General features: G+C 42.3%; 1 protein-coding gene across 2 annotated transcripts in view; it reads left to right on the top strand.

The window, feature by feature from the left end:
- The window catches only part of ADCY9 (adenylate cyclase 9), a 139,746-nt gene that overhangs the window by 5,593 nt on the left and 111,176 nt on the right, over positions 1 to 22,977 (top strand). The window contains exon 2 of one of the 2 annotated variants that reach the window (XM_054714673.1): positions 3,187 to 4,923. In XM_054714673.1, coding sequence (XP_054570648.1) covers positions 3,187 to 4,923 — 1,737 coding nt within the window. Of the gene's footprint in view, positions 1 to 2,940; positions 4,924 to 22,977 lie in introns of those variants that run through there. The other variant, XM_028145658.2, reaches the window with a different exon arrangement.

Genomic DNA, 22,977 nt, shown 5'->3' with positions numbered 1-22,977 from the left:
ATCTGATGACTAATTAATATGTAAATGCTAAGTCACTACAAATGACAGGTGGACTGAAATGATTTGGGAAAGGGAGTTAAAGTGTAGACAGGCCATCTCTCAGAATACCGAGGAAAACCGTGAAATGGGGCGTGCAGGGCTGCATTAAGTGGGGGAATGTAAACCGTAAGAACTGTCTCCAAGGGCTTCCTGTCCAGCTTAGTCAGGAAGTAGAAGACAGTGGGATACATGAAGGACCACCACAAGGCTTACAAAGGGTGGTGCCGGGGCCATTGAGAGCGTTGTGGCTGTAGGAGTATGATCCGGTTTTGAATCTGAACTCTGTCCCTAGCCTTTATGTGACTCTTTGGGCACGTCACATTTCAACCTCCAGTTTCACATCTCTAAAATAGGAACAATAATATCTACCTCAGAGGGTTGTGGTAAGGACCAACTAGATCACAAGTGAAAGTGTCCAGTGGTTTACTATTATTTCACTTACTGGCTTGGGCAATGCACTTTTCTGAACCTCAGTTTCTTCATCGGTAAAAATGGAATACGCGAGGATACCTGACTCATAGTTGATGTAATAAAGGTTTGTTTTTATTTTTAACTTTTTAAAAAATTTTGAAACAGTTTTAGACTTAAAGTTGCAAAAACACTAGAGAGTTTCCTTATACTTTATAACCAAGCTTTCCCTAATGTTAATATCGTATGTAATTACAGTATAATGATAAAAAACCAGGAAATTAACGCTGGCACAATGCTATTAATTAAACTGCAGACCTTATTCCTTTGTCCTTTTCTGTTCCAAGTTTCAAATCAGGATCCTGTACTCCATTTAGTTGTTATATTCCTTAATTTTCTTCAAGTTGTGACAGTTCTCAGTCTTTGTCTCTCATGACCTTGACATTCTTGGTGAGTACAGGTCAATTTCTTGGAAGAAACATTCTTGGTGAGTACAGGTCAATTACTTGGAAGAAATATTTCTCCAGTTTGGTTAGCTTGATGTTTTCTTATGATTAGATTGAGGCTGTGAACTTTACGCAGAAATACCACAGTAATGATGTGTTATATTTTGTTTTGTTTTTTCCTTTATTGCAATAAATACACATAACATAAAAACTTGCCATTTAGACCATTTTAAAGTGGCATTTAGTACATTTATACTGTTGTACATCTACCTCGTCCAGAACGTTTCCACCCCCAAAAATCCTTTACCCATTAGCAGTCGCTCCCCATGCCCATCCCTCAGACCCTGGAAATTACTAATCTGCTTTCTGTCTCTATGAATTTGCCTATTTTGGACATTGCATATAAATGGAATTTCCTCACTGGCTGTTTTCCCTAAGCATCATGTTTTCAAGGTTCATCCGGGTTGCAGCATGAATCAGTACTTTATTCATTTTTATGTATGAAGAATAGTCTGTGGACAGACCACATTTTACTTTATTTTCTAATTCAGCAGTGAAACCTGGGGTGGGCTCCGTCTGGGGGATGCGGGAAGGAGGGAGGAGACCCCTGTGAGTGGCAGGAAGTACTGTGAGGTGTGGGGAGAAGAGCCAGGATTGGCACACTGGGGAGTATAGGACTGCATTTACAGGGTGCAGACAATGCTAATGGAGGCCACTTGTAGGACTGTCGACTGGGTAGCAGATTGCTTCGAAAGTTTCATTTGTGGAAAAGGAAAAGCAGTAGTTTATGAGGAGGGGGAGATGACCCAAGGATGCGAAGGGAATCTCTGGGGGTGGAGAATCTGGTTTTCAGGGGCACCAATTTTCTAGGGGCAACCACGGCCCCCGGAGACCTGCCCATCAGTCCACCAGAGGCTGGGTCTACCCGGGAGCGTGCTCAGGAAGGGGCTAGTGCTGGGGGGAGGGCATGTGCTCATTGCTTATAGGGAAAGGGGCGCCTCCCTTTAGGGTAGGCAAATACAGTAGTTGCGGACTTCTATTTATAAAAAAGGTGTGCCGAGGGGGAGGGCAAACATTTACATTTCCTTCACGTCGCACCCCAGCTGTTCCCTAACTAGCAGGCCTCCTAGGTTTCCCCGAGCGGATGTGGGGACCGAACCGCGGGGAGAGGTGGTCCCCTAGCCAGCCCCCGGGGCGGGCCAGCCCCAGCTGCACCGCAGAGTTCGCGGCGGGCGCGGCGCTGCCCCGGGCGGAGGGCGGAGCCGCAGCCCGCGCCCGCCCCCGCCCCCGCCCCATAGCCCCATAGCCCCGCCAGCCTCGTCAGCCCGGCGCGCGCACCGTGCGCGTATTCGAGGCCGGCGGCGGCGGCGGCGGCGGCGAGCGCGGGCCGCGCGTGCGCGCTGCGGCGGGGCGAGGGGCGGCGCGGGCGGGAGTCTGTCAGTGACAGCGGGAGGGGGCGGGGAGGGGGTCGGAGACGGCGGCTCTTCCGACATGAGGCAGCGGCACCGTGGGGCTCGGCAGTGGCGGTGGCCGCGGCCGCGGCGGCATCTCTAGCTCCCTTGGGAGGCTGCCCCGGGCCGGCGTCCCGAGCCGGCGTCGCGGGAGCGGGCTCTGCGGCAGTGCCGCGCACGGGCCGCCGGCTGAGGGGCCCGCGCCCTGCCTTCGGTGCCGGGCGTCTCCCGGGCCCTGGGCATCCCCGCTCGTTGGGGCGGCCTCGGGAGCGGGCGGGAGGGGCTGGCAGTAGCCCTCTCTAGACGGGTCGCGCTGACGGGGGCGGCCGAAGCGCCGCGGGCTCCGCAAACTCGCTGCCCGCCTCCCGCGGGGCCGCCGGGCGCGGGGCGGGACGGAGGGGTCTGGCCGGCGGCCTGACGCAGTGGAGGCGCCGCGCTCTGCGCAGCATGAGGGGCCCGCCGCCACCGCCCGGAGAGCCGCGTTTGCCGGAGCGGCCGGCGGCGTGAGAGTGCTCGGGGCCGGACTCCCCTCCGCCGCCGCGGTGGGCACAGCAGGCGAGTGTGAGCGAGGGGACACGCCGCGGGCTCGGGCGGCGCCGCGGGCTCGGTGGACGCCGCCTCGCGGACCCTGGGCTTTCCGGCCCGCACCGGGTGGCTGGGGTCGGCCTCGAGGTGGGACGGTGGGAGCGCTGGTTAGACATTACGGCAGTTTTGTGAGCATATGGTGCCTTCGCGAGTAGACCGCTGGGGCCACTTAGGAAGTGGGTAGAGCTGGTGGCCTTCAGGTGCGTGTACCTGGATGGGCACAAATACCAGCCTGACTCTGCTTGTCCCGCTGACAGGTAGCGGCGATCCCGGCCGGGGGCGGCTGCGAGCGCGCGGCAACATGGCTTCCCCGCCCCACCAGCAGCTGCTGCAGCACCACAGCACCGAAGTGAGTTGTGACTCCAGCGGAGACAGCAACAGCGTGAGGGTCAAAATCAACCCCAAGCAGCTGTCGTCCAACAGTCAGCCCAAACACTGCAAGTACAGCATCTCCTCCAGTTGTAGCAGCTCCGCGGACTCAGGGGGTGTTCCCCGGAGAGTGGGCGCCGGAGGCCGCCTGCGCAGGCAGAAGAAGCTGCCCCAGCTGTTCGAGAGGGCCTCCAGCCGGTGGTGGGACCCCAAGTTCGACTCGGTGAACCTGGAGGAGGCTTGTCTGGAGCGCTGCTTCCCGCAAACCCAGCGCCGCTTCCGGTATGCGCTGTTCTACATTGGCTTTGCCTGCCTGCTCTGGAGCATCTATTTTGGGGTCCACATGAGATCCAAACTGATTGTCATGGCAGCCCCTGCTCTGTGCTTCCTCGTGGTGTGTATGGGCTTTTTCCTGTTTACCTTCACCAAGATGTATGCCCGACATTATGTGTGGACCTCGCTGGTTTTCACCCTCCTGGTGTTCACTCTGACCCTGGCTGCCCAGTTTCAGGTTCTGACGCCTCTCTCAGGACGTGTTGACAGCTCCAATCATACTTCCGCAGCTAAGTCCACAGACACTTGCTTATCTCAAGTGGGGAGCTTTTCCATGTGCATTGAAGTGCTCTTTTTGCTCTACACCGTCATGCACTTACCTTTGTACTTGAGCTTGATTTTGGGAGTGGCATATTCTGTTCTTTTTGAGACCTTTGGCTATCATTTCCAAGATGAAGACTGTTTCCCCTCACCCGAAGCAGGGCCCCGGCACTGGGAGCTGCTGAGCCGAGCCCTACTCCATGTCTGCATTCATGCCATTGGGATCCACCTCTTCATCATGTCCCAGGTGAGATCCAGGAGCACCTTCCTCAAGGTGGGACAGTCAATTATGCATGGGAAGGATCTGGAAGTGGAAAAAGCCCTGAAAGAGAGGATGATTCATTCTGTGATGCCAAGAATCATAGCTGATGACTTGATGAAACAGGGGGATGAGGAGAGTGAGAATTCTGTGAAAAGGCATGCTACCTCCAGCCCCAAGAACAGGAAGAAAAAGTCTTCCATACAGAAAGCCCCTATAGCATTCCGCCCATTTAAGATGCAGCAGATTGAAGAGGTCAGTATTTTATTTGCAGACATTGTGGGCTTCACCAAGATGAGTGCCAACAAGTCTGCTCATGCTCTGGTGGGTCTCCTCAATGATCTGTTTGGTCGCTTCGACCGGTTGTGTGAAGAGACCAAGTGTGAGAAAATCAGCACGCTGGGAGACTGCTACTACTGTGTGGCAGGGTGCCCCGAGCCCCGGGCCGACCATGCCTATTGCTGCATCGAAATGGGCTTGGGCATGATCAAAGCCATCGAGCACTTCTGCCAGGAGAAGAAAGAAATGGTGAACATGCGTGTTGGGGTTCACACGGGGACTGTCTTGTGTGGCATCTTGGGCATGAGGAGGTTTAAATTCGACGTTTGGTCCAATGACGTGAACCTGGCCAATCTCATGGAGCAGCTGGGAGTGGCTGGCAAGGTTCACATTTCTGAGGCCACTGCAAAATACCTAGATGACCGGTATGAAATGGAGGATGGGAGAGTTACTGAACGCCTAGGCCAGAGCGTTGTTGTTGACCAGTTGAAAGGTACGTGTATTTCTTTGCCTAGTCATTTCCCTCCCTAATCCTGTTTGTGTTTAAAAAAACACAAACCAATCTCTTTCCAGCATCATTATCTGTCTCTGGATACCTTACTGTGGGGGCATCTCAGAGCCAGTAGGACTTTTCCTCCAATGAGTCAAATATCACAGATCTGTTCACACTGTGGCAGTGCTGACCTAGGTGAGACCATAGAAGGAAGTAGAACTTTGAAAATGTTTCTCCTTGCCAGTTGGCTGTTAATATTTCTGAAATTCTGGGGGCAGGCCTGATGAATGTCAGGGTACCGAAGCGCTGCAGTCAGAACTTTGAAGCACTTTAAGAAGTTGCCTTTGCATTTCACTTGGTCACTCTTAAGTCCCATCAAAACGTTTTCTTGTGCCCTTTTCCAACAATGTGAAGAATAAAACATTTCTCCTATCTAGGCCTCCCTTTGCTGGGACAAGGAAGTCAGCTCAGCCCTGTAGGACTCTGAAAATTAGATGGAATCATGTATCCCTAAGTGTACACTGCTTTTGCCTACGTCTCTTTTAAAAAAAAATTGCATTTTCAGCTTTCAACTTTATTTAATGATGCTTATCATGGATTTGTATTATCATGTAGACTGCAGTATTTTAGAATGTTGAAATTCTCAAACCACCAGGTGATTTGAAAGTGAGCAGTGCACTCAGAGCAATATTTAGACCCCTTACCTCCAGCCCCTCAGATTAGTATCTGGTCCCTTGTCCAAATCTTAAGTTCCTTACTACTAATCTTGATGTTTTCACTGGGCTTCTTTAATTTTATTATTTTCATATAGGACAAAAATATTGCAAGTCTAGGAAGTGATATTTAAGTAAGTGGGAACAAAAGTAAGGATTCTAAATAACACTTTAAAAAAATAGTCCTTATGTTTTACTAAAACCTTCCAGATTGAAGGAACATCTACTTAGGTAGTATGTAGAGAAAATCACATTGTTGTTTAAAATCCTAAATTAGTAAAGCTATATTATATGTTTTATAGTGCCCACATGTTGCATAATTACACAGTGAAGAGCCCCAGGAAAGGGAATCCTCAGAAGGAGAAGTAACAGCTCAAATCAGAGATGGGAGAAGTAATCAGAGACAGTACATGGTTGAGTTTGAAGGCCTGAATAGGTTGTCAGCCTTCAGACAATCCTGTATGCTCAATTAATACTTTCTTTCTCTGCTTATGATCAGAGTTCCCCGCATCATTTACTTATTGGTTATCTAGCGAGGGTGCTTTATCCTTCTCCTGATTTTTCTTTATTAGAAGTTGTGTTTCTTGGACAGTCCTGTAGGTAATTTTGCTAGTAGTTGAATAATGATGTAGAAGAACATTTTCACCTGATAATTACCTCTACCTAGAGCAGTGATGGCGAACCTATGACACGCGTGTCAGCACTGACACGCGTAGCCATTTCTGATGACACGTGGCCTCATGCCGAGGATGAAACATTTGCTGCTCCTGAGGATGAAACATTTGCGACTAGAGTCTTGGAGTTAGTTTTTTCCTCAAAGTGACACACTACCCGAGTTATGCTCAGTTTTTTTGGTGAAGTTTGACATACCAAGCTCAAAAGGTTGCCCATCACTGACCTAGAGAGTTTTAAATGCTACATTGATGAGGTCAGAAACTACACTTCGCAGTTCACTTGAGAGATTCTTCCCTGACAAGTGTTTTTCCCTGTAGGAGAGTGGCTCTTGCTCTCCACTCTGAAGGTGCCAGTGGAGTGGAGTGCAGATGTAATTACTGCTAGACATTTTGGCATCTTTAGGCTCTGTCCTCAGAAATAGTGGGATAGATTCCAGAGAATGGAGCTGTGCTATACTATGTAAAATTAAGTATGACAATGATAGCAGTTCTGTCAGTGATACTTTGAACAGGGTATTACTTGAAGTTCAAAAATAAAAACAGATGTAATCATTAAGTATTAATTAAGTAATCATTAAGTCTGGAAATTGCCAAGTCTGAATTTTTGGCAGTACCTAAATTAACAAAAAATTTTTGTTAATTTATGGGTAATTTTATTTTCAATTTATGGACCAAGGGTCTAAAGATGCAGGCAAAAAAATCTAGAATGGGTTTGTTGATTTTTTAAAAAACTTCAAATAGTATATGTAAATTTGGTAGATTCCCCTTTTCTCTAAATTGTGTGTATTATGTATTTATACGGAAAAGTTTTAGTACTGGATGGAAGGTAGGGAAAGACAAGGCTTAGCTAAACCAGTCAGTGATTTCTTTACATGGTATTCCCTCTTTTAACTGTTTTCCTGAGACCATGAATTTTGCTGTATTCAGCTTATTTTGAAAATCTTTGTGGACAGGACTCCACTAATAGAGGATGTCTACACAACTTCCTGCCCCTTTTTGAAATTGCACAGTTCGATTCTCCAGACGTTCAAATCTGCCAAATTGAGATGATCACATGGTGTGTAGAAAACATTTTTCATACATGGGATTAAGGTTATATATGTAAGATTTCTTTTAGCCTGCCTTTGGATTTGTGGTAGATATTTTTTTTTATACAATGTTGGGCATTAGCCTTTCCCTCTCACCCCCTTTTCAGAATATGGGGTTAAAATTACTCAGTAGCAGGCTCTGTAGAAATGAACTTGGGTAGAGTAAACTGCGGATTCCAGAACTAGCCTGGCAGCATGAAAGGAAGCTTCTCCTCTATTTTATCTGAATAGGCTTTGTGGGAGGTGGACTTTCATTATTTATGCACATTCACTCAACTCCTTGGAAATCTTTATTGCTCTTACAATGCACCTGGCCCTGAGGATGCACAGATGGAGTCATGACAGTTCCTCATTTCCTCGAGCTCACAGTTATAAATGTTATAGAGTATGTAGAGTCAGGAACACTTTAGGGAGGTACATGAACTTGGGGTGAGTTTTGAAATTGAGCAGTGGCTCTCCAGGTAGATAGAAGGAAAACATTTGGTGCAGTGGGAATAGTATGGGCAAAAGTTTGAGGTTGTGTTTCTTGGTGGGTTGGACAATTGTAAGTAGTTTATTAGGACAAGGAAGGCTATGGGTCACTTGGGAAGGAGTTTGAATTCAGTCCTTTAGGTAATGGGGAGCCACTGATAGGTTTTATGCAGGAGGCTTAAGTGATCTGATTGCTATTTTAGAAAGCTCACTCTTTCAGTTCCAGGGACTGTATCAGAAGGGTATGAGACTGGAAATTAGTGAGCTGTTTCAGTAAATCCCAGGCAGGACTGATGGTAGCTTGAACCAAGGTAACAAGAGTGGCGATGGAGATGATGGGAGAGAGATGAGAGTAGTAAGATCAACTTGATAGACTTGGAGCCTGATTTAAACAGACAACTGGGGGAGGCAAGGGGCTTGATGGTTTGATTGGGAAATGGCATTTCAAGTTTCTGGAATTGACCTGGGGACAGTTTTGAGTCAGGAATGGGTGAGAGGCCTTTGAAGTTTCTATGGTATGGTGGAGAATGCAGGACTGAGTTGCAGAATATGACAGGCTAGGAACCCCTGGCTTGTTCATTCATTCAACAAATAATTTATTTTGTGCTGGGCACAGTTCTAGGTGCTGGGTATACAGCAGTGAACACAGCAGACAAAAATTCCTGCTTTTTGATTGTTCCGCTCTAATACTGCAATCAGACAGTAAACAAATAAATAAAATATAAAGTTTGTTTTATGTTAAGTTCTAAGGAGAGAATAGAAAGCAGGAAGAAGGATATGGAATATGTGTGTGTGTGTGTGTGTGTGTGTGTGTGTGTGTGTGTGTGTGTGTAATTTTAGATAGGTTGGCCAATCACTGAGAGAGAAGGTAGAAAGAATTTTCAGCATAGGACTAGGAATTTGGAAATTATCCCAAAAGTAAGGAGCAGTTATTATTAAAGACAGGGAGCAATAGTATGATTTGAGTGATGGGAGGAGGGTCCTTCCACACCATTTGGGATAAAACACTGGACCCTGTTCTCCCTTGGGCCACAAGCAAAAAGATGATGTGTTTGTCTAGAACTTTTGGTTTTTCCTATTATAGGTCGAGTCACAAAGACAGAAGGTGAAACTGTCAGAGAATGCTTACAGACATCTTATTTCCCCCCTCTTAAATATTAGGACGATAAAACAAATGTGCTCAGTCACTCCACACACAATCATGGTTTTATAGAAGAAGTGAGAGTTTTTTGAAAACAGGAAGGGAACTGTCTAGCATGCTCTGCTGAGGTAAGAGAGGCTCAGACCTTGGGCTGGAAGGTCAAGTCCTCCTTCCCCCAAGGTTGATGGTGGTGGCAGCAATAGTAGAACCAGAGGGTAGAAGCTGGGATAGGACAGATTTGAGAAGGTGTTGGAATTCTGGGACTGTAATGATCAGGAGTAGCCCTGACTGGTTTTTGAGTCTTTTTCATAAGCCAGTGGTTCTTAAACTTTTTGGTCTCAGGACCCCTTTATACTTCTAAAAATTATTATAGAAGCTAAAGAACTTGTGTTTATGTAAGTTATATATTGATATTTACCTTATTAGTAATTGAAACAGAAGATTCAAAAATCTTTCCTTGATTCATTAAAAAATAATAAGCCCATTGTGCCCATTGCATGTTAATATAAATATTTTTATAAAAATAACATTAAAATATTCTTAAAGGTATGTGTGCTTTTATTTTATTACTAGAGGCCCAGCGCACATGAAATCATGTTCGGCTGCCCCGCCCATTGCCACCCTGCCCCGCCCCGCCCACTCTGTGAGAGCCTACTCGATTGGTTGTGAGGGCATTACGGCGTGACGGCCACGGGCCTTTTATATAAGAGATTTTTTGTTAATCCTCACCCAAGGATATTTTTCCATTGATTTTTTTGAGAGAGTGGAAGGGAGGGGGAGAGACAGAGAGAGAAAAACATCAATGTGAGAGAGATACATTGATTGATTGTCTCCTGCATCAACTCCAACTAGGGCCAGGGATCGAGCCTGCAACCAAGGTATGTGCCCTTGGCAGGAATCGACCCCAGGACCCTTCAGTCCGCAGGCTGATGCTCTATCTACCGAGCCAAACCGGCTAAGGCAAAAAAAATATTTTCATAAACAAAGAAATTTGGTGAGAAGAGTGGCACTATTTGACATTTCTGCAAATCTCTTTAATGTCTGTATTAATCAAAGACTGGATATTTTAAAAACTGTGGTAAAATACACATAAAATTTATTATTTTAGCCATTTTAAAATGTGTCAGCTAGATTTTTTTTAGCTTCTTTGACATTGTTGTAGGATGTTGATGAATGTGTAGAAAATTTGGCTTTACTTTGATGTAGAGGTAGTTGGAAAATGGAGAAACATTTTAATAGCCTTCTTAGATAATTGTGAATATTTTTCTTAGATACTGAACTAACACCCAACAGACAAGTGGTAGTTTCTTAAGGGTTACTTGCAATATAAATCTGAAATCCTATTAATCAATTTCTTTATATAGTATTAAAAGCCTACTGGGTTCTTGAAGCATGAATCTTTAACCAGGTGTGATTTTATAACATCATGCATTGGTTATTTGGAAAATACTGATGTTTTGTTATACAGGTCTTCCCAATGTTGACATAAGCAAAGTCTTTAATATTGGGAAGATGTCAACTTCACAGTGGCAGATAAGAGTTTTCCAGAATTCTTGTTTTCATTTGAAAGTTTGAATTTTATCATTGGCAACAAATACTGTCAGTTGTTTTTCTTGAAGTGGCAGACTCATTTTGTTCATTTTTCAGAAACAGTCTGCCAAATACCCATCTAAATGACCATAATTTGTCTGTAGGTCAAATATAAAGAATATTCTACCAAAAAAGCAGCTAGTTCAGCTTGTAACCCAAACAGTTGCATGGATGCTTTTCTTGACAATCATGGTATATCTGAATGCAATGGAAGTGCTGTAGTCACTTTTTCCCATTCGTCACACAGATTATGAAAAAGACATGCATTCAGGGTTGAGATTTAACACTATTATTCATTTTTACTGCTTCCTCAAAGGACATTCTTAAATGAAACTGACTTTTTTTTCTTTTGCAAGTATGTGGTGGTAAAAACACAATGATGACAAGTACAGTTTGGTGCCTTTGCTTTGATTCAGGCATCAGCAGTTTTACCCACGATTACTTTTGTACCATCATTGCCAGTGTCAACACTGCAAAAGGCAAATAACATTATAGCATCATAATGGAAAAAGTTTTGACTTCACAGACACCTTGCAGAGGTCTCAGAGACCCCTAGGGGGCTACAGACCACACCTTGAGAACTGCTACCCAAATACACATTCTCAAGTAGATGAAACAACTCAAACTGGAATTATGATAGACATATCACATTTATTGTAGAAGTAGCTTGTGACTTTAGTTCATACATTTACTTTTTCTCAAAAAAAAAAAAATCCTTTTGTGATTCTGCCGAATATTTGTTGCTGGTGTTTAGGGTTCATGATAAAAACTATCAACTTGGTTCTTATAATTTATTTTTGCAGGGCTCACCCTTTGGTGGTTGGGTGTATGGAATTTGGTTTCTGATACATTTGGACTTAATTCTGAGTTCTGTGATTCCTGAGCCATGGAACATTGGAAAAACTATATAGGGACTCTCCAGTTTATAGGAATGACAGTACCTCTGTCAGAGGGTTATTGGGAGAATCAAATGAGATGATGATTCAAGTAAAGCACTTGTTCGCATAGTGACTTGATCACAACAGCTGTTCAGTAAATAATAACCAACTCTCTAGCTGGTGAGTCACATTTTGTACTGCACTCAAGGGTGTTTCTTTTTTCCTACATTCTATTTGTTGCACATCTTGTATAATTTGGGACTGAAACTCAGAACACACCAGGGACTGTGATTGTGTCAGTTTCTCAAATTAAAAAGGGCAAGTGTCCAAAATACAAAAACACTGATAGCTTGCCCTGGATAAACTGTAGTTGGCAAATTTGGCAGCTTCTTTATTGAAAACCCCAGGGAGTTCAGGCAATATTGTTCTTGGGCTGATTCTGGTCCCCAGGGCTTAGAGGTACTTAACGTGATGTGACCCCCTTGATAGTTGAGGAATTATAAGGAAATCTTCATCTTTGAAATTCTGGAGATATTGGCTGAGTTTTGAACTTGAGCAGTTATTCAGCTCTCCTGTTTTCTACTGCAAATTCATTTACTTATTCAACAAATATCAAATGAGTTTCTACTATTTATGAAGCCTGGACTAGGTTCTGGAAATAGAGCTCTCTGGCCTCTTGGAGCCTACAGCCTAGAAGGGAAGTAGGCATTAATCAAATAATCACCTAAACAAATATGTACTAGATTTGCTTATCGTATTACAAATAGGGCTGGGAGGTAAGGACACTTATCATCTCCATTTTATACAGTAGGGAACTGAAGCGCAGAGAAGTGCTTTGGGATGGTTACACAACTAGAAAGAGCTGCTAAGTGGTAGAGCTGGTACAAAATGACATTACTTGAGGACCTGCTGTACTATATGGTTCCCATTATCTGTGATTTCACTTTCCATTGTTTCAGTTATCTATGGTCAATTGCAGTCCAAAAGTATTATATAGAAAATTCCAGAAATAAACAATTCATAAGTTTTAAATTGTGCGCTGTTCTTAGTAGCATAATGAAATCTCACTCCATCCCACTCCATCCCACTGGGAATGTGAATCATCCCTTTGTCTAGCATATTCATGCTATATAACTACGACCTATTAGTCATTTAGTAGCTATCTTGGTTATCAGATCAATTGTCACCGTATCACAATGCTTGTGTCCAAGTAACCCTTATTTTACTTAATAATGGCCCCCAAACTATTCACATAATTTAAAAAATTTTAAATATATTTTTATTGATTTCAGAGAGGAAGGGATGAGGGGAGAGAGAAACATCAATGATGAGAGAGAATTATTGATCGGCTGCCTCTTGCACACCCCCTATTGGGGATGGAGCCCACAACCCAGGCACGTGCCCTTGTCTGGAACCGAACCCAGGACCCTTCAGTCCCAAGGCCAATGCTCTATCCACTGAGCCAAACCAGCTAGGGCTATTCACATAATTTTTATAATAGTGGATTGTTGTAGTTGTTCTATTTTATTATTAGCTATTGTTAATCTCTTATTGTGTCTAATTTATAAATTAAACTTTATTATATGTTTTAAATGTATAAAAAAAACCATATAGTACAGCAGGTCCTCAAGTAATGTCATTTTGTTCAACATCTTTTATGCCGTAGAAACTTAACTTGTTTATATCAATTAGCCTATGTTAAAATTGGTTTCAACATACGTCATTTTGCCTAAAGTCCTAGAACTTACCCATGTCGTTAAGTGAGGACTTATTATATATAGTTGACCCTTGAACAACTTGGGGGTTAGAGGCTTCCCTTGCAGTTCAAAATCCATAAATAACTACAGACCTCCTTTGTAGTAGTTGAAAATCTGTGAATAACTACAGCTGTCTGCTTACATGGATTCCCAACTATAAAGTTGACCTGTGAACATGAGTTTGAACTTCAAGGATCAATTGAAAAAAATCAGTGTATAAGTAGACCATGTAGTTCAAATCTGTGTTTTTCAAAGGTCAACTGGATATGAGATTAAGTACTACTCAAGGTTTTAGACATCCACTGAGGTCGTATTTGAGGTCTTGAAACATACTTCCCGAGGATAAGGGATGACTACTATATTTAAACTCAAAGGACTGTGTTAGAAAACACTATTTCCCACTGCATAGAATACTAGTAATTGTAAAGATTAAAGGCGAAAATTATATTAAGTACTTAGAAAAGTACTTGGAACATGTCACTCTTGAGATTAGATTCATGAACTAGTGTTATTGAGAGTGGGGACAATTAGCAGCAGCAACAGAAGAAACAACTATTCCTTTGTTTAGCTCTTTCCAGTTCAGAGTGTTTTCGTGCACATTGTAATCTCAACCATTGTGAAATCTTAGGATCATGGGAACTGTGTTCAGAAGTTTATATTTTATTTACTTGGTTCTTTCCCTTTATAGACTAGTTGTCAGACTTGAGTCAGTTTCTTAACATCCTCTGAAGGTGACCAGTGACTTTTTTCAAGACATAATATAAACGTTTGGATTTTAGTTTTTTGATATATTTCACACCATTACAGATATCTTTTTTTTTTTTTTTTTATGATGATCAAATTGTTCCATCTTGGCCCTTGCTCAGTTGTTAGAGTGTCACCTGTGCACTGAAGGGTCTCTGGTTCTATTCCCAGTCAAGGGCATGTACCTGGGTTGCAGGTTCAATCCCTGGCCAGTTGCGGGGCTCGTGTGGGAGGCAACCAATGGATGTGTCTCTCTCACATAGATGTTTCTTTCTCTCTCTCTCTCTCTCTTTCTCCCTCTCTCCCTCCCTCCCTCCCTCCTCCCCCTCCCCTCCCCTCTCCTCCCCTCATCTTCCCTCCCTTCCACTCTCTGAAAATCAATGAAGAAATATCCTCAGGTGAGGATTAAAAAAAAAAAATTTTTGTTCCATCTTGGGTCCGTGGGAATCCCTCCAGGTTGGCCCCTGAGTCCGTTTCATACAGCCAGTAGTCTTTAATAGCTTTTTTACTCATTTAGTAATGTTTTAGGAGTTGAGAAATTATAGGTGTTAAAATCTCATTTATTCTGTTTGATATATTTCTTCAGAGACTGAGCTAAAGTTTACCCTTTCATTTTTTTGAAAAGAAAATTAATAGTCTATGCATGTTTATATGAAGAATTAGCACCACAGACAAAACAGTTTGTGCCTCTTAAGCTTTTTGGAAGGTTTAATGTGCATTCTTACAACTAACTGTACCTTCTACGGAATTTTCTTACCAACACCTATTTAGTGGCAAGTGCCTGTGAATGTTGGTAACTAGGGATAAAGAACTATAAAATGAAAAAAATCCTAAACTGACATGTAGATTACCTGTTTGCAGACTAAGAGTACCCTCAGCCCAGCAAGCCCCATCCCCAAGGACAGTTGTGGAAGGTTCCAGAAGGCCTAACTCCAGAAATTTCATAGGAACTTTGCTCTTAATAGAACTTCCTGGAATGATTGCTCTGTCACTCTCCTTTCTATCTTGTATAATGTGTATTTGACATATTTTGTTTATGATCTGTCTCCACTCCACTAGAATGTGTCTTGAGAGCAGGAATTTTTGCAGATTTTATTTATGGCTGTATTCCTAGCATCGGGAACATGGCCTAGCATATAGTAGATGCTCTATAATATTTGTGAGATGAATCAATGAATATTATAACTACTTGAGCTCTACATATGGACACTCCATTGTGTGTGAAACCACACTCCAGACGTCTACACAGAACAAACCAGGAAGAAGGTAGAGAGCAGACAACTGGTTTTCTAGTAATGGTTGATTGATTTATTAAGTAGAGGCTATGGGCTGGGCCTTGGAAGGATCTAGGGAAGGAGATAGAGAGAGCTGCAAATGCAGTGACTGGAAATGTGAAATATAGGCCCATGGGTGCGTGAGAATGGATCGCCTCAGGACTAAGGGTCCCAGGGGCACTGCAGTGAAGGCTGTGGGATAGGGCTGGAATTCAGGTAATTGAAAACCCAAGTGTTTGTTTAGGGCCTAGGAAATACAGTTTGAATTGCTTAGTTTAGGCAATCATTGTTAAGTTTTTAAAAATGGATATTTCAAGAAGTGTATTTATTTTTAATAATAATGTAGATCCTTATAATTCTTACTTGATTTTCATGTATACACACGAAAAACAGCATACCCTTTTTTGGGGCAAAGCTCCTGGCTAGTCCTTGTGCACAATTTCCAGGATTTTTATATGATGCTATTAAATTCTGTTCATTTTTTTCTTCCAAAGAAAAATGTGCTAATGAAAGCAGCTTTTGACTAATTTATATTTGTGTTGGAATTGTTTGGAAAATATTAAATTAGGTTTCTTACCATTAGTTTGTAGAGAAGAAGAAAACTGATGTGATTTATTTTCTTGTATATGGACATTAAAATACAATATAACATTAAAGCTTTGACATTTTAAGTAGAAGTGTATTGCATATTGATTCAGTTAGTTTTGCCCTATTAAGTGGTTAATATTCAAAGTGTAGATTACATTGCATTCTGTAATTTTATAAATGTGTTCTTTTTCCCCTGAGAAAACGATTCTTATGTTTATTAATGTTAATTTTTGTTTTGTGAATGAGCTGTCTAAAAACCAGATGGTGTAGTGGCTAGAGGATGTTTCTGAAAGTAAAGTACTTTTATAGAATTATCTTATTATTTGTATAAATTAATTTGTTTAGCAGATTACTTTTTCATCTTAAGATGTTTTCTTTACTAACTGGTTAAGCACTTTTGGGAAAATAATTTAATCTCTCTGGTCCTCATATTTGTAAAATAAAAAGTTCGAATTAAATGTGCTTTAAATTCCCCATCATTCTCTAAGAATAGCTGAGCATCTCAGGTAATTGGGAAATAGTATGCATTTTTAATATGAAAAAGTGGGTGTTTTTTTTTTTAATCTATTTGTTTAAAGTATGAACCCTCACTTAGTTAAATTTAGCATATGAAAACTCAGATTTACAGAATTGCTATTGCAGAACATATGTGAGATTCTTAATTTGCCAAAGGATTTTTACTTCCTTTGAATATAAATAAATAAGATTAAGTTAAAGAAGTGTAATTTACACATGATTTTTTTATTATGTTTGTTGAATAAAGCAGGGTGTCATTAGAGGAACCCCATTTGATTAGGAAAGTTTAAGGAACACTTTTGAAATGGCTTGGAAAAAATGCAAAGTGATTAAATTTTTTAAAAATGTGCTTCAATTTATTAAAAAATGTGCTTGTTTGAACATTATTTTGGAGAGAGATTGGAAGGTTAGTTGCCAATAAAATGAATTTTACTGTGTTGGGAAGTTTTTCAGTAGTAGAACAGAGCTAATATTAGAATAATAATGTTCTTACTGATTGTCCTAAATAATAAAGAGGTAATATGCAAATTAATCCTCACAAGATGGCTGCCTACAACCAGGCCGGTAGGGGGGTTAGTGAGGGATGACCAAACGACTGAACAGCAGGCTGCATGGGGCGACCAGGCCAGTGGGGGGGCTGTGAGGGGCAACCAGGCTGGTGGGGGGGGCAGTTAGGGGCGCCCAGGCCAGCAGGGGGGGCGTGCAGTTGGGGTGACCAGGCCGGCAGGGGGGGCAGTTAGGGGCGATCAGCCCGGCACGCAGAGGCAGTGAGGGGCGATTAGGCCAGCCGGGGGGCAGTTAGGGGTGACCAGGCAGGCAGGCAGGTAGGTGAGCATTTAGGAGCCAGTGGTCCAGGATTGTGAGAGGGATGTCTGACTGCCGGTTTAGGCCCGATCTCGGGGATCGGGCCTAAACCGGCAGTCGGACATCCCCCGAGGGGTCCTGGATTGGAGAGGGTGCAGGCTGGGCTGAGGGGACCGCCCCCCCATGCACGAATTTCATGCACCAGGCCTCTAGTTCCATTAATAAAAGACTCACTTGTTCCTGATGGTGGGTTCTTGTATCTGCTATGTGTTTAGTGTGCCTGGGATCTATATATTTACTATATATTTAGTGTGATTCTAGTAGTTCAGCAATTAATGCACCTGGAAAGTGGCTACCTTAGACTTTATAATTAGAAATTAGAGGTCACTAATGATAAACAAAAACTGTTGGATTTAATTATAAAGGATTTATAAAATATTTGAGTGCTTTTCTTATCCTTTCTTACGAATAGCAAAGCAGCTCATGGAAAGTAATATAACATTTGCTGTGATTTGCAATGGCTGGTAAAGCAAAATAGAAAAGGAAAAACACTATACTTTGTTCTGAAAGACAGTGGATACATATGTCATCTGACCTGAGAGAGAATTTTACCTCAACAAAGACCCAACTTGTGAAACTCTAGCTTCCCTTAGAGAAACTGTTATTCACAGTCTGTTGGAGTCATCTGTTTTCTAAGGATTAAAGTGTCTGACTCAGTGTGTAAGTAATTGCAGAAAGTTAAAAACTTTTAGAACTATGCAAACAAAAAAATTTCAAAGGACATTTCTCGTCTCTGACATGCATTTTATAGAGAATTTCTCAGCTGTAATAAATTAACTCTTCTTTCTGACTCCTGAAAGAAATTGTGATAATGAACACTTTCAGAGCTGGTGATTCTAAGTTTATCAACTTTACCCCTCTGCCATTTGAAGTTCAGATGGAAATGTTTGCTTTCATAGCTCTAGTCATGTTGTTACTTTATTTAGCAGCTATTAAATTACCAATTCCATATACTCCTTTGGAGGTGTTCCAGTTTGCACTAAGGTTTCTGTTCCTTTCAGCAGCATTGCTTATGGTGTGTGGAACTTTCCTGAACAAGGAATATGAACAATGTTCTTAAAGTGGATAATTTTAAGCTTTTCTATTTTAATAACCACTTTTTTGAGATATAATTCACATATCACACAATTTACTCATTCCAAGTATGCGATTCAGTGATTTTTAGTGATTGCTATTGCAAGTATGTGCAACCATCACCACAATCAATTTTAGAACATTTTTATCATCCTAAAAAGAACCCTAAACTCATTAACAGTCACTCCCCATTTCTCTCTAAGCCTTCCAGCCCCTGGCAACCACAAATCTACTTTTTGTTTCTATAGATTTGCCTATTCTGTACATTTTGTATAAATGGAATCACACAATATATAGCCTGTTATGACTGGCTTCTTTCACTTAGCATATTGTTTTAAAAATTCATCCACATTATAGCATGTATCAGTACCTCATTCCTTTTTATGGTTGCATAATATTCCATTGTATGGATAGACTATATTTTAGCTATTCACTAATCAGTTGATGAAAAGTGATTCTTTTTGAAATTAACAATCAAGCTGATTGTTTAAATATAAGTTGAAATGATAGAAAATCTTTTATTACATAATAATATACCTTGACTGCTCAGCCAGGGTGGCTCAGTGGTTGAGCAGTTGACCTATGAACCAGGAAGTCATGGTTTGATTCCCCCACTCCCACCCTGGTCAGGGCACATCCCCAGTGGGGGGCGTGCAGGAGGCAGCTGATCAATGATTCTCCCACATCATTAATGGTTTCTATCTCTCTCTCTCTCTCTCCTCTCTGAAATCAATAAAAATATATATTAAGAAATAATATACCTTGACTAAAATTTAGCATTTCATTTTCAAAATTTCATAAAATTCAGTTATTTTTTAAACAGCTGTCCTCTTTTCTGAGCTTGATTCAGGTTGATTAAATCTTAAATTCTCTGATCCTTTCTCTTAGCTCCTTAACAGACAGCTTTAGGGGCAGTATATGGGTGAATATGAAACCAGCTTCATTTGATATGTTGTTAGATATAAATATCAATTATAGTAAGTCTTTCTAGATGGTTGAGTTTTCTGAAGAGAGGATTTTCTTTTTTAGGGGGTCAAACATTTTCCTGCTTTTAACCAGCTTAAACATTTGGTTTTACATTTCTGAAATGTAGAGAACACTTCATTACCTTCAGAAAAATGAAATATGCCAAATACAATTTCATTTTCTAGATGACTCATTTATATTGCTTGTTATTTGGCTTTTACTGATATAGCAACTACCCTATAAAGAAAGGAATTTTTGCTTTATTTTGAATAGACTGAGATTGCTTTGTTTTTCCAGTACTTATGTTTTAAAATATTTTTTTGCTTGCTCTCTTTTTATCAGCTTATGTAATATTAGTATGCTTTGCTTTTGGTTTTCAATTTATTACAAAACAAAACCAAAAAAACCAAACACATAATCAAACTTGTTAATCCTGCAAAGGTAGTTTGATTAAAAGAACTATGAATTTGGTCTTTGTGCAATTTTTGATTGTCAGCTCTATTCTGAATAAGTGAGTTTGCTAGGTAGTGAGTTCAGAATGCTTAAGAGGTTATTACAGTTACTTTTTTTTTAATATATATTTTATTGATTTTTTACAGAGGGGAAAGGAGAGGGCTAGAGAGTTAGAAACATCGATGAGAGAGAAACATCAATCAGCTGCCTCCTGCACATCCCCCTACTGGGGATCGAGCCTGCAACCAAGGTACATGCCCTTGACTGGAATCGAACCCAGGACCCTTGAGTCCACAGGTCGACGCTCTATCCACTGAGCCACACCGGTCAGGGCTACAGTTACTTTTAGTATATTTTTAAAGGGGAGGTGAAAGGGAAATTTGAGTCAAATTTATATCTTAGGAAAGGGAACATGTTTTCCAAAAGACTAAAGTAGCTTTCTTTTGGGTATGTAGAAATAGAAAATGGGAATTATAGATTACTAATGAAGAATTAATTAGAATTAATCTATCTATCTATCTATCTATCTATCTATCTATCTATCTATCTATCTATCTATCTATCAAAAGCCAGCGACTGTAAAGGGCCATAATGACCATAATGACCGGTTGCTATGATGCCCACTGTGGCCAGCGAACCTGCCCGATCAGGGGGTGGGCCCAGGCTGGCCAACCTCGCGGCTCCTCCTCAGTGCCGGCCTGCCCCTGATCAAGAGCAGGGCTGGCTGTTATTTCCCCCTGGCCAGCCCTGCCCCCTATCATCCCACCCCTCCACGATAGGCCTGCAGCCCCTCTCCCTGGCCTCCCCACCCATGATCACACCCCCACCCCAATAGGGGCCATGGCCAGACAGCCTACCTCCCGCAGCCCCTTCCCCCAGCCGGCCCTTCCCTGATGGGCCCTCACCACCTTGATCGGCCTGCAGCCCCTCCCCCCACCCGGCCCACCCCAGATCAGCCCCCCAACCCCGATCAGGGGCAGGGGGGCCAGCCAACCACCCATGGCTCCTCCCCCAGGCTGCTGGCCCCCCCCCGATCGGCACCTCCACCCACAGCCCCTCCCCATGGCCAGCCCCGCTCCCAATCAGCCCCCAACCCCAATCGGGGGCAGGACCCACCAGCCAATCACCCAAGGCCCCTTTCCCCAACTGGCCTGGCCCTGATCGGCCAGATCTGGGTGGGCTGGCTGGCCAACCTCCTGCCATTTCCTCCTCCCAACAGCCCAGCCCTGATCCACCCTGATTGGGGGCAGGCGGGCCGGACCCCACCCATGCACGAATTCGTGCACTGGGCCTCTAGTAATTCTATAACTAGTTATAAAGCTACAGTGTTAATGATAAATTGGGGATGTACTGATTATTGTTGAAATTTACTAGAATTTTGGGACAGGACTTTGTTGACTTTCCCAAGAAAAATCTGGTAGAAAGTTTGTGTATTGTGTTCTCTAATATACTGCCAAGGCAGAACTGGCCATATTTCTTCCTTTTCGTAAGTTTAAACTTACAAAGATGTGCATGAATTTTCATCCTAGAAATTTATTAGTCTGGCATTCAGTAGCACCGAAATAGTGCAAATTGGTGGTGGTGTTTGTTCTTGGAAGATTTGTTCTTTCTGAAGGGTGCCAGACTGCCTAGTACATATTGGGCAGGTTTGTAAGTTACATGATCTTCCCACTGCCCCTCACTCCACAGGTATGTCTGTATATCTGCCAAGTCTACCAAAACATCAGCCTTCCTCCTCTTTGTGAGGTTTTTCTCTTTAACTAAAAATTAAAATAGATTCAATTCTTAGGAGTGTGGGTTGTCAATGTCTCACTTTTAAAAGTGGTCAATATGTAGTTTGCTCAAAACTGGCAGTCTGAGAACTGGTTTCTCTTAGGGGAGGTGAGTCGCTTAACCTGAAGGGTTAGGGCTAGGATTAAATGAGATAATGCACATAAGAGCACTTGGCACATGGTAGGTGTTTAGAAATATTTTGGTTTTCACCCTATGCCCCTTCCCTCAAAACCTGTTTTCATCAGTGTTGAAATTCATGTAATTGATGGAAACCCAGGAGCAGCTATGAGGAAAGAGAGGCACAAAGGGAGCATGAGCTCTGTATTGCTGAAACCTCATTCCAGATGCAAGCTAGCAACAAGGAGCTTGGAGGGCACACATTCAGATTTAAGGAAGGAGACAGATGCAGGCTTCCCTAATATCCAGACATAACTTGCCTTTTTGTCATTGTTGCTTGCCTGCCCTTTGCACATGCTTCCTCCAGCCCTGATCTCAATCTCCTGGGGCTGTGAGCACCAGACACAGCGTGATTGCTGTAAGGGAGACCGTGAAAAACAGATACACAGAAGGTGGACATAGTGTCCTGCAGCCATGGGGCTGTACAGAAAAATAAAGCAGGGTGAGAACACAGATACTGATATCAGTGATTTTATATCTGGTGGGTGAAAGGTGGATTATTATCTCAGAATAACTGTTGATTAATGTTACGGCTGATTTAAGATCATGAATGCAGCACTTGAATTCCCACTTCCCCCCTTTTGCAGATAAAGAAAAATATATTTTTGTACGTCAAGTGCTCAGTTCATGCTTCTCCACAGGGAATCATATGCCACTCATCCAGTGCCTGGACTTAGGGGGTTAACATTTCTTATGATAGTTTTTGTAAGATTGTCATGAAAAATCCTTGGGTAAGGACTTAGGATTTATCTAAACCTAACTTGCCTCACTGTCTAAACTGTAGGCCTGGTGGGGCTGTCCCAATTGCTTTTGTAAACTTGCTCTGATATTGACTCACTGACGTCAGGTTTCTTGTACCATATCTAGAACTTTCTAAGGACTCATATTCTACTTTTTCTCCATTTGCTGTTACCCTACAGTTTCTTGATGTTCTGTTCACTTTTTAAAAGTTGACATGAAATTCACATAAAAGAATATTAGCCATTTTAAAGTTAATTCAGTGGCGTTTAGTTCATTTATAGCGCTATACAACTGTCACTTCTAATTCTAAAACATTTTCATCACCCCAAAAGAAACCCTACCTATTAAGTGGTCAATCACCATTCCTCCCTCCTCCCAGCTCCTGATAATCACCAATATACAGTGACTGTTCACTGTATATTGAAATGGTGTTGTGATTAGGATACAATTATTAGTTTCTGTCTCTATGCTGGATATTTCATATTAATGAACCATACAGTATGTGGCCTTTTGTGTCTTGTTTCTCTCACTGAACATCACTGGCTGTTTTCAAGGTTCATCCAGTTGTAGCA

This window comes from Eptesicus fuscus, chromosome 4, assembly GCF_027574615.1.
Source record: "Eptesicus fuscus isolate TK198812 chromosome 4, DD_ASM_mEF_20220401, whole genome shotgun sequence".
Lineage (NCBI taxonomy): Eukaryota > Metazoa > Chordata > Mammalia > Chiroptera > Vespertilionidae > Eptesicus > Eptesicus fuscus.
The sequence above is the reverse complement of the archived record's forward strand: the minus strand, read 5'-3'. Positions and strand labels throughout refer to the sequence as shown.